The sequence below is a fragment of the Trachypithecus francoisi genome, unplaced genomic scaffold (genome assembly GCF_009764315.1).
Source record: "Trachypithecus francoisi isolate TF-2019V2 unplaced genomic scaffold, Tfra_2.0 Lachesis_group4, whole genome shotgun sequence".
Lineage (NCBI taxonomy): Eukaryota > Metazoa > Chordata > Mammalia > Primates > Cercopithecidae > Trachypithecus > Trachypithecus francoisi.
The window spans coordinates 28,390,491-28,403,297 of NW_022681469.1; the positions used below are offsets into that span (position 1 = coordinate 28,390,491).

Consider the following 12,807-nt stretch of genomic DNA (forward strand, 5'->3'; position numbering starts at 1 on the left):
AAGTTATGTTAATCAAAGCATTAAATCAAAAGAGTGAATTCTGTAAGAGGGGCTACAGGAAATGAATTTCCAGTGAGCATTGAATTTATTCAGTTATAGAAGTAAGGTTAAACTACTATAGAAATTATGATTAAAGATAGAATGTAAATGTTATAATCCATGATAATACAAAAAGAATAATACTAACAAAAATTTGGAGATACACGGGAGGGCAGGTGAGAGAGGAGAAAGCTCATGTGCATTAATTTTTTTGCTTTCATAGCTTAAGTCTTTTATCTAAAGTTTTATGGCAGCAACAAAAAGAACTAGAGTGTAAATCTTCCATATTTCAGAAAGAAAACACATTCACTTAGAAAACAAAACACAGTCTTACATCTGTATTGTCCAATAAGATAGCTATTAGATACATATGGCTGTTATAGTGAACATTAATTGAACTTTTGTAAAATTAAAAATTCAGTTCATTAGTCACACTAGCTATATTTCAAGTGCTCATTAGCCACATGTCGCTTGTGGCTACTATATTGAATGATGTTAGAACATTTTCCATCATTGCATAAAGTTCTATTGGATAACACTGACTTATAGGAAACAAAGAAAGTGTTAAAAATAGAGATGTAACACAAAACAAATGGACAGAATTAACACCAGACATTGCCTATTAAGAGAAATACAGATTAGTTTAAAAATGAAATACAACTAACTATATGCTATATATTGTGATGTATATAAAACAAGGCAAAGCAAAATTTGAATATAAAAGGAGGGGTGAAAGCATATAAGGCAAACACTACTGAAAGGAAGCTTGGGTGAAGGTGTTAATAATTAGAAAATGGAATTAAATGCAGAAAGTTTTGAATGAGACAAGAATGAGACACTTTGTCCAAAATGAGGAGAAACTGTCATGAATTATTTATTAATATGTCACCAAAATACATAAGCCAAAAATCACAAAAAAATGTAAATAGAAACAAAATAGTATTAGCCCTTGTTTTAAAAAGAAGGAAAAACCTAAGGGTATAAAGGATATAAATAATATACTTGATACAGATTAATTAATACTTATGAAAACGTTACCTTTATAATAGAAAAGTCACCTTTACAGATATTTGTGGAACACTTACAGATTATTCAACATTCAACCCCTGAAAACCCGTTAATTCTAGAATGTGGCAATATAGTAGAGACTTATTCTGTCATTACAATGCAATCAAACAATACATTTATTTTGAGGAGAAAATGAACAGATAGTACCCAGATATGTTAAAATGGAAAAATAAAAAGAAAGCCTCAACATTTGGGCCAGTATATAAGTAAAAACTGAAATTAAAGAATGTTTTTAAAATCTAATGATGAAAACCTGTGATTTCAACTAAAGCTATGCTCAGAGGAAAATTCATAGCCCTTGGCACTTAAATTACTGGATGAGTGTATTGTTCAGGGCTCCCCGTTGCTAGCAATAGAATGTAGTTCATAGATACTCTTGGAAATCTGGAAAACCAAGCTTGCATCTGATAGAGCCAGAAAGAGTGCATCAGGGAAAAATGCCCGTGCTGCAAAATTTTTTAAGTGCAGGACACTTCCAAAAAAATGTCTTTTTTTTTTTTTTTTTTGAGACAGGGTTTCACTCTGTTACCCAGGTTGGAGTGTAGTTGTGCCATCTCACCTCACTGGAACCTCTGCCTCCTGGGTTCAAGCAGTCCTCCCACCTCAGCCTCCCAAGTAGCTGAGACTTCAGGCACATGCCACCACACCAGGCGAATTTTTGTATTATTTGTGGAGATGGGGTTTTGCTGTGTTTCCCAGGCTGGTCTTGCATTCCTGAGCTCAAGTGATCCTCCCTCCTGGACCTCCCAAAGTGCTGGGATTACAGACGTGAGCCACTGCACCTGGCCAAATTACTTCTCTAATTGAAAAAGAAATGAAGGACTATCAGTCAAAATTTTTTCCTCTTGGTGTGCTAATGGAGGGAGTCAGAGTTGTAGGTCATTTTGGATTATGTGGGAGGAGTTGAGGTAGTGGAGAGATTGATAGTGGTAGTATAAATGCATGGGGAATTAAAGAAGGGAGGGTAAAAGGTTAAAAACCTCTTTAAAGCATGGGCGTGGAATTTTGTAGCTCAGTTCACACTTCTGCCTGGTTTTGAAGCTCAGCAGAAAGGTCTGAAGCCATTGATAATTTTAGAAAGCCATGCCAAAGAGCGATACCTCATGAGTTAATTATTTTTGTTGATTTATTTTAAAAAGTTATGTCTAGTCTGATGGGATTTTAGGATTTGGGGATATGTCAGACTAGGACTCTTTATACCATTGTCCTTAGTTTGTTTATTTATTTATTTATTTATTATTATTTTGTTTTGAGATGGAGTCTCGCCCTGTCGCCCTGTCGCCCAGGCTGGAGTGCAGTGGTGCGACCTCAGCTCACTGCAAGCTCTGCCTCCCGGGTTCACACCATTCTCCTGCCTCAGCCTCCTGAGTAGCTGGGACTACAAGCGCCCACCACCACGCCTGGCTAATTTTTTGTATTTTTAGTAGAGATGGGGTTTCACCATGTTAGCCAGGATGGTCTCGATCTCCTGACCTTGTGATCCGCCTGCCTCGGCCTCCCAGAGTACTGGGATTACAAGTGTGAGCCACTGTGCCTGGCCTGTCCTTAGTTTATTTTTTATGCCAATTACCAGTATCTAAAATTATGGGGAAGGGGTTGTTTTCTTTATGTGATTATCTTTCTTCCTCCTAGAATGTAAGTTCCATGAAGGTGAAGGACTTTTTGCCTTTTACTAATTTTGCTCATTGCTTTATTCTTGAATTAGAACAGTTTTCTATGCAGTAGTCTTAGCATATATACAAAGAATATTTATATTCCATAAATATTTGTTTATGGAATATAAAATAAATACAAATATTCCTCCATAAATATTTGTTGAATCAGTAGCTGCATTAAGATAATTATGGGACAATTGGAAATTGACTAGGGGTGAATTCCACGGGAGAGATTTTCGTTGATCTTATGTTAACCAATTTGATTTTTCTTAGTCTGACTAAGGACATGACTGGAAAAGAAGATGTATACCGAGGCCCGGCCATCAGGGCTCTCTGCAGAATCACTGATGTAAGTTCTCTGTTTTACTGAGTTATCAAATGGAACACTATGTTTATCTGCAGGTGGCCATGTAGATTTCATAGGATTTCCTAGTCTAACTTTGTGAATCTTCAGTATAAGAGAAGCATGATCACCAGAAAGACTTTTGTGGCTCCAGTCTTTCTTTTTCCTTCAGATTTTTTTCCTTTAATTTATTTATGTTGAACTCTTGAACTGTTGTAGTGAGGGTACATTGCTTGCAGGAAACAAAAACCCATTCAAATTTATCTTAAAAAGCTTTATTATAGGACACAAATCTCTCAGAATTTGAGGTGAAGCTTACAGGTAGGCACCAGGGCAAGAAATTGGGCAGCTTTAAGAATTCAACAGGAGATTTTTTTTCCTTTTTCTTTTTTTGAATTGGAGCCTCACTCTTTCGCCCAGGCCGGAGTGCAGTGGCACGGTCTCGGCTCACTGCAACCTCCGCCTCCTGGGTTCAAGTGATTCTCCTGCCTGAGCCTCCTGAGTAGCTGGGATTTCAGGCACCCACCACCACACCCCACTAATTTTTTTTTTTTTTTGGTAGCAGTTTGAACAAACTGAAAACTGTATTCTTCTGTGTGAGCTGAACTCAAGTTTCAGAATAATCATCGCCATGTGGGAGGCTTTTTGTTAAAATGCAGAAGAAATCTCAAAATACTGTATTTATATCCGCCTTCCACTGCTGCCAGTATAGTAAGCATCTCCTACACAATCAACAATAAACAGCAAATGATGCAGTTCATAGAGTATTTTGCACTTGGGAAAAAATATGTATCTGAATTGTAAGAAGAAATGTTTTGATTTTGTATGTCTTTTTTATTATTGTTAAAATACTAAGTGAAACTCCTCAGCCTGGCATCTTTTCCTCTATCTCAATAGCTTATCCCAGAGCCAGAAAAAGCCTTGAGGAGACGATGTCTTCTGGCTTCCAGATAAAACTGACCCAAATTTTTTGGCAACTCATCCCTAATGATTTTAAAATTTGAAAAGGCTTGTCTTTTTGTCTGTCCTTAAAAGCAGTTTCAAGTATTATCTCTTAAGGGCGATCTAAGTAGTGGGGGAAATTTATTGTTCCTCCTCACCACAGTACAGTCCACAACCGCTGGCCAGCCCACAGGTGGCTCAGCACCTCCCTAGTCAGGATGTCCCAACTCTAGGAAAGTGCCAGTACTGGGGGTCAGCCAGTGTCATTCTTTGTATATACTCTTGGCCACCAAATAGTATTGTGAAATGCAGATCATTCAGCCGCTACCATCATCACTACTCCTACAGAGCACGAGAAAGCAATCTCTAATCTTTTTTATAAATGAATAGTCCTAACTTCTAGGCTCAGAGATGATAGATAAAACTTAGCTGTTGCAGTTATATAATTCCCTGACATGAAATTTTATTGGATTTAATATCTACATGATATAGCCATTTAAGAGTATAATTTGAGAAAAAAGGAAAAAATCTACCTGATCAAAAAACATGTTGGGGTGGCCTATAAGAATCTTAAACTTCCCCTTTAGCATCTGTATTGAAGATATAGATGAAGTACATTCATTCCATAATTACTGAGCTCCTATTATATGCCAGGCAGTGAGCACTTGCTCATCAGCTCATTAACAATAGCCATGCTCAAGATCCACGCTCCTCATGTAACTTTCTGATTATAATTGATCTTCCCAGATAGGATTTCCCCAACAGGAGCGATAATCCAGTTCACTTGGTGGCTATAAGTATAAAAGAATGCACTGGCATTCTATTATGTACATAACTTCCTATGAGTTTGATTTAATGTGACAAAACATGAATACCTTTGTGTGGAGTGACAAAATTACACTTCTAGAACTGCAAAGCCAAGGACCATATCCATGACCTTCACACTACACAAACTTGGAGCCATCCTCTTTGACCTCTCTCATAACTGACTTCTATTCCAAGAACAAGTCTTCCTCCTTACTTCCTGGGACATTTGCTTTGGTGTCTCAAAATAATGGATAGTCAGGGACATTGGAGTTTGGATATGCCTATATTAAGAAGTCTTCCAAGTGGGGTAAATGAAGATTTTCCTAGGATATGGGAAGACTGCAAGGAATAACTAGGCAATATCCTCAAATCAGTCTGAGAAGAGTTTTAAAGGAATACATTTCCAGATCTCCAACTTCCCTATGAAATATTTTCTAAAACCAGGCCGACGCCAGGCTGATTTTTATATTTTTAGTAGAGACGGGGTTTCACCATATTGGCCAGGCTATTTACTGTGGTGATCCATCATGTACTAGACACAGTCCCTCTTGTTCTAATATTTAAGAGAGAGAATCTGATTAGCCAGCAGTAGGCCAGTAGCTTGTATCTACCTGTGTCTGAGTCAGGTGTTTAATTTTGATCCAGTTCATTATATCTGAAGGGATGAGATCATGTAGTATGTTTGGCTGTCTCTTTCTGGGAACTCTGAGTAGGAAAGGCAGGCCAGGCATTGCCAAGCAAATTGAATAATAGCTATATACTCATGCTTGGGTATGTTTTAGGTGTATGTTTGTTACCTCAAGTTGTAAAGGTTGAGCAGGACCAAATTATATATTTGGTAAATCTGGATCCTAGAAGGAGTAATAGAACTGCTGTAATATTTTTTGGTGCACTGTTGTTTTGTTGTGATTGTTTTTATTTATTTTTAGCATTAAGTTGGTAGCAGCATGAGCCTTGACCATGCTAGTGCTAGCAATAAAACTCTTTTTTTCATCTGAATATTGTTCTCAGTCTTTTTACTCATCTTTATCTGCCACCATCTTCCCAGTGCTTTTTCCCAGTTAAAGTTGAAAAGAACTGTATTTCCAGAGGATTTTATATTGAGGGCTCATTATAGTAATATACTACACATTTAGTTCTTTATGTATCTCAGATAATCAGGGATTACATTTGATTTCTAGGACTTTCTGGGATCTGTATGTAATATGTACCCTTCACATAGAGGAATCTTCATAACTTCAAAAGCAGGCTCCATCTCCATATAGGAATTTCTTTATAACTTTCCTAATGGGTTCAGCCTCTACTTCTGTATTTCTTCCAAACTGTGATTCTCCATTTTGAGACAGTTTATTTCATTGTTGAACAGTTATTCTTCTTTATATGTAATCTAAAATGTTCTTTCTTAAAGCTTCAACTTCATTGTTTGGGTTTTGCACTTTGGGATATTATTACTATATTATCATCCTTTCAGTGCATTCTAAATATTTGCACAGGAACAAATACAAGATTGGTTTTTGAAAATTATTTTGAAGCATAAGAGTGATTTTGCGTAAAAATGTTTTTCCTTAACAATTTTTTTTTTTGAATGTTATTAGGGAACAATGTTGCAAGCCATTGAAAGATACATGAAGCAGGCCATTGTGGATAAAGTTTCCAGTGTATCCAGTTCAGCACTAGTGTCTTCCTTGGTAAGTGAACAAGCAGCTTCCTAGTTCTTGCGCATGGTACAGTTTGGAGTTGCAAAAACCAAGTATCACTAGGATTCTCTCACAAATGAAACAGTTAAAAATATGTATATACCTCTGTTACTTTATCCAAGTGTGTTTTATCTAGAGCAGGGGTCCCCACCCCAGGGCTTCAGACCAGTACTGGTCCGTGGCCTGTTAGGAACTGGGCTGCACAGCAGGCAGTGAGTGGTAGGCAAGCGAGCATGACGGCCTGAGCTCCGCCTCCTGCCAGATGAGCAGCAGCATTAGATTCTCATAGGAGCTCGAACCCTATTGTGAGCTGCCCATGCAGGGATCTAGGTTGCTGGCCTCATATGAGAATCTAACTAATGCCTGATGATCTGAGGTGGAACAGTTTCATCCAAAAACTATCCCCCTGCCCGCTATCCATGGGAAAATTGTCTTCCGTAAAACCAATCCCTGGTGCCAAAAAGATTGGAGATTGCTGATCTATAGGATCATTGAGCAATTAAAAACATAAAATTTTCATATGTTTGAAAGGTTTTGGAAATCTAGAAGTTATGTTGTACACATAATAAAAGAGGGGTAAGTGTGGGGTATGGGACAGGGAAGAAACCTAGGGCCCTTTTCTTTCATTTAAATCTTCTTTATGACCTGCCTTTATGACTTCTACTACTTTTCTGTTTGTCCTCTGCTTTTTCTGGTGCCCTTTGTCTACGTGTATCCTTCAATCCAAAGTTTCCTGTCCCACTTTGAATTTCCTCCCAGGAAGTGGTCTTTTTTTTAGTAATACATTTTTCTTTCTGTTTTTCAGCAGAACACAACTTGTACATTAAAACCTATCACATTGCATTTGATTAACATCACTTACATAGTGTGAATGTATAAGACATCTAAATACAAGAGTTCCTGATTCTGGAATATAATTGGCTGAGTTTTATAGCAGAGAATAATACACAAGCAGAAAACTTGTGTACTGTCTGTCTTCCAGGGGAGTTTCCCAGAAATAAAGCTTATAATGATGACGTTATTGAAGCACCTTTCTGTTGACTGTCCATCCCCATCCTGTTCTTCCTTTTTCATTACTTCCTTTTACACACCTCTCCCAGCTCACAAACATATACTCACCTTTGTAACAGGTGTGGGAGAAAATACTTCTCGTTTATCAGTTGCCCCAGGAGTAGAGACACAAAATAGACTTAAGAGCTACATAGTTTTCTTCCTCTTGGGAAATGTCTGTTAGTAATTTTCCAAGAAAACTAACTCATGTTTCTAAGCTTCTAGTGACATGCAATATTTATTCTCATTTTTTTTTTCTGTATTTAGCACATGATGAAGATAAGCTATGATGTGGTTAAGCGCTGGATCAATGAAGCCCAAGAAGCTGCATCAAGTGATAATATTATGGTCCAGGTACTGTCATTGAATCACATTAGCTTATATCTCAGGATCAGCATTCTTTAAACCTGTATTGTAGGGGCAGTGTATTGATTCCCTAGATAAACATTAACGAAAGGCAAATTAAGCAGCTACTAATATATATTCTGAAGTAGGAGTCTCACTAATTATGATTAATGCCATTTGAATACTGTCCTTCAAGTGTTTCGTAGAAGCTCAATGACCCTGTGTAGGGATATTTGGGAAAGATTATAGATTGAGATGCTCATTTCAGTCCTTTATTTGAAAAATAATTTGTGTAAAAAGATATTCAATTCCAAATTCTGAGGCCTTGATTATAGACGTTAAAAAAATCATAAGGAGCAGCTTTTACTTCATGAAACTTTGAAACCATTTTGTCAAAAAGAGCTTCTTTTCATATTTATCAGGTTATTCTTTATTAAGAGGAACAAGATTAAATACTTAACTGGAAATTGTATGTAAAGTACCCCATTTTGTTTGAGGGGGTGTTTAGGCCCTCTTGATGTTTATAACTCCTATGGTAGCACATTTAGTTATTAGGAGACAAGAGTAGCCATTTTTCCCTTGGGAAACACTCTCGTTCTCGTGACTCTGATCATGTGTTTTTATACAAAGTGTCAAGATAATGACATTCTTGCAGCGTGCTTTAGATTAATCCTTTAATTACTAAGGTGGCCACACGTGATGTAAAGCCACTCATAGAGACAGATAGCACCAGTAAAGCCCTGGGCCTGAGCATGTGTGTACTGAGGATGTATGAGCCAGTGTTGAGCCTGCTAGAGCCATCTTCAGATTGTATGTCACCTCCTTTATACCTGCCAGTCTGAACTGACAACTTCTGGGGGGTAAATTAGAAACTCTTAATTTTTTAGTCTTGCCTGTGTTTAGTTCAGTGTGAAAAAGATATTTATGTACATGTGACCTGGGTATTTGAAAGAAATCTTTAATCTAGTTCCATGTGATTCTATTTTTGTGTAAACATTTTGATGTGTTTCTAATCCATGTGCTGCCTTCTTTTTCGTTTTCTTTAGTACCATGCATTGGGAGTCCTGTATCACCTTAGAAAGAATGATCGACTTGCTGTTTCCAAAATGTTGAATAAGTTTACTAAATCTGGTCTCAAGTCACAGTTTGCTTACTGCATGCTGATCCGAATTGCCAGTCGTTTACTGAAAGAAACTGAGGATGGGTAAGTGTCTTCACCTAAACCTGGGTTATTTTCCATTTGCAATGTTAATACACCTTAGAGTTTATTTCCTTTATGAATTTTTTTTGGACAGTGCTGACTTTACAGATGAGTTTGACGTTTTTCAATTTTTTAAAAAAATTATGTAATTTCAAGTCACACTTTTTGTTTTTACCTTAATGTATACTCTTGTGTATGTACTTAATTATTAATAGCACATAACAAACTGATATTGAACAAAAAATATATGCATTGATCATGAGATATATAGATAATTAAATATGAACGTTGGAAGGGACATTAAGAATTATCCTATCTATCCCTTTTGTTTTTGTAAAAGAGAATGTTGAAGTACTGCATTTAGTGATTTGCCCAAGATCATTCCACAAGTCTGAGGCACATATGTTACCAAAAAAACTTTGAAGGCTAGGGAAGGGCAGGAAAGAGAGATCTTTTGAGGTATAGTAAGCTGGGGATGGATCTAGGGAGCAAAGAAGACCCCTTCCCCAGCCTGAAAGGCTTATGGCTGAACTCCAAAGATTTCTTATGTGGCCTGGGAAACTGAGTTGTAACACAGAGAAAGATCACTAGAATCTGCCACTACTACTAATGTCCCACTGAAAAGGGAAGCCTGATTTGTTCCTCAGGTCATTTGTCAATAGCAGATAACTGAATTTAATTAAAGCTGCAGCAAAGTCCTGACCCAGATCAACTATTAGCGGCTAAAAATGAAAAAGGACCTGCACTTTTCTAATAATAATTATTATTTACATCAGTCTCTACTGCACCTTTATAAATAGTGTCTAGCAAACAATCAAAAAACACAAAGAGGCAGGGACATGTAACCCATAAACAAGAGGAAAAAAAGCAGTCGGTAGAAGCTGATTTACAGATGACCCAAATACAGAAATTAGGAGGCAGTGACTTTAGAAATTACTAGGCAGTGACTTTTAAACAACTTTTATAAAGTGAACACCAAAGGAGTTTTGTAAAGTGAACTTTTGTAACTTTTGTAAGTTATATCTTTTCGATAAAGAGTGGAAAAGATGGACAAAATGTGTAAATGGGTAAGGAATTTAATAGATAAATAGAAACTAGAAAAAAAAATCTTGAACCAAAAACTACAATATCAAAAATAAAAATTTATTTGAAGTACTTAATAGCAGATTGGACACAGTGGTAAAAAGATTAGAGAACTTAAAGACAAGTCAATAGAAACTGTCCAAACTGAAGCACAGGGAGAAAAATAAGAAAAGAAAATAAAAGAATAGAACATCTGAAGCCTAGGGAATATATCAAAAAGTCTAATACTTGTGTAATAAGTCTCAGAAGGAAAGGAAACAGAATGGAGCAGAATGTATCTTTGAAGAGATAATGGATGTATTAGTCCATTTTCATGCTGCTGATAAAGACATACCTGAGACTGGGCAATTTACAAAAGGAAGAAGTTTAATGGACTTACAATTCCACGTGGCTGGGGAAGCCTAACAATCATGGTGGAAGGCAAGGAGGAACAAGTCACATCTTATATGGATGGCAGCAGGCAAAGAGAGAGAGCGCTTGTGCAGGGAAACTCCCATTTTTAAAACCATCAGATCTTATGAGACTTACTGTCATGAGAACAGCACGGGGAAGACTTGCCCCCATGATTCAGTTACCTCCCACTGGGTCTCTCCCATAACACGTGGAAATTCAAGATGAGATTTGGGTGGGGACACAGCCAACCCATATCAATGGATGAGAATTTTCCGAAATGAATGAAAGGGGCTGGGTGCGGTGGCTCACAGCTGTAATCCTAGCACTTTGGGAGGCTGAGGCAGGTGGATCGCTTGAGCTCAGGAGTTCGAGACAAGCCTGGGCAACATGGTGAAACCCCATCTCTACCAGAAGAAAATACAAAAATTAGCCAGGCATGGTGACACAGGCCTGTGGTCCCAGCTACTCAGGAGGCTGAGGTGGGAGGATCAGTTGAGCCTGGGAGGCTGGGAGGCGGAGGTTACAGTGACCTGAGATGACACCACTGCACTCCAGCCTGGATGACAGAGTGAGACCCCCATCTCAAAAAATAACAACAAACCCAAAATGAATCCAGGATGGCCAGTGACACTCAAGTAGGATAAATAAAAGCCACATCTAATCATAACATAGTCATATATATAACAAGTAAAAAGTTGAAAACCAAAAGAGAAAGAATGAAAGAAAAGCTTGAAAGTCACTTTTTTTAAAAAGGCACATTAGATTCATTAGATTCAGGGAAACAAAACTAAAAATGATTGACTTTTTAGAAAAATGGATACCAGAGGATAATGGACATCTTAAAATTGTTGAAACAAATAACTGTCAATCTAAAGTTCTATACTCTAAAAGTATTCTTCCAAATGAAGGTGAAATTAAAACATTTTCAACCAGGAGAAAACAAAAACCTGAAAAGATTTGTGTCTGCCTATCTGCATCATGAAAGATGCTAAAAGAAATTTTTCCAGCTAAACAGAAATGATAGTAGATGGATGCCTGGATCTTCAGGAGGAATGAAGAACAAGAAAAAGGGTAAATATGTAGGTAAATTAAAAGGTAAATATGTAGGTAAATTATAAATATATACAGTTTTTACTAAAACTAGCAGCAAATTGTGGGCTTATATATATGTAGAAGTGAAATATATGAAAATAGTAGTATAAGGGGCATGAAGGAGAAAAATGGACATTTGTAAAGTTTTTGTATCATTCATGTAGTAGTATATTATTTGATGATACACTATGATAAGGATGAATATTGTACTCTCTTGAGGATGAATATTGTAACTAACCAAAAATCTTTGTAAAACATATGGATCTTAAATGTCAACAGGGAAGGTAAAATGGAATATTTAAAAATATTCAGTTGAGCTTCCTCCTTCCAATAATGGTGTAGCTTGGCCAGCTTAATCCTCCTGCAAATAATGATTGTCATTAGTACAAAGATATTCGTTCCCCAAACTTCTGGACAGAGTGGTCAAAACAGTTTGAGGTTGGAAGAGTAACTGAAAACTTAGAGTAGAAATCCTGGAAAGGAGGGAGCCATAAAAGGAATGAGTCTCAAAATGAATTTTAAACTCTGCAAAAATCACTGACTGACCACTGAACTACATATATACAGGAGAATACTCTAGGAGACCTGCCAGAAGCAGTAGTTGTAAGATAAAAGAACTGAATGAGGAATCCAGCTGCAACTCACTATGGAGGAAATAAAGTTTGGAGTTTGATCCTAGCCAAGCTTCTTGCTAAAGAAATTCCATAAGTTCTAGAGTCTTTACAGTATATCATTACAATGTTTAATAGATGGCAAAAGTTATCAGTACAAAGAATTTAGAAAATGTAGCTAGTGGCCAAGAGAAAAAGCAGTCAGTAGAAACCGACCCTGATGTGATCTAGACATTGGAATTAGCAGACAAAAAGTTTGAAGCATCTATTATAAATTTGTCCATGACTTACTTACTTACTTACTTTATTTATTTCAGACAGAGTCTCTCACTCTGTCATGAAGCATGGAGTACAGTGGCGTGATCCTGGCTCACTGCAGCCTCTGCCTTCCACATTGAAACAATCCTCTCATCTCAGCCTCCCAAGTAGCTACGACTACAGAGATGCACCACCATACCTGGCTCATTTTTTACTTTTTGTA

The 12,807-nt window shown here is 37.1% G+C and overlaps 1 protein-coding gene across 3 annotated transcripts in view; it reads left to right on the top strand.

The window, feature by feature from the left end:
* The window catches only part of COPG2 (COPI coat complex subunit gamma 2), a 160,064-nt gene that overhangs the window by 56,674 nt on the left and 90,583 nt on the right, over positions 1–12,807 (top strand). For all 3 annotated transcript variants that reach the window (XM_033194246.1, XM_033194247.1, XM_033194248.1), the window contains 4 exons: positions 3,036–3,111; positions 6,450–6,542; positions 7,869–7,955; positions 8,993–9,150. In XM_033194246.1, coding sequence (XP_033050137.1) covers positions 3,036–3,111; positions 6,450–6,542; positions 7,869–7,955; positions 8,993–9,150 — 414 coding nt within the window. The remainder of the gene's footprint in view (positions 1–3,035; positions 3,112–6,449; positions 6,543–7,868; positions 7,956–8,992; positions 9,151–12,807) is intronic.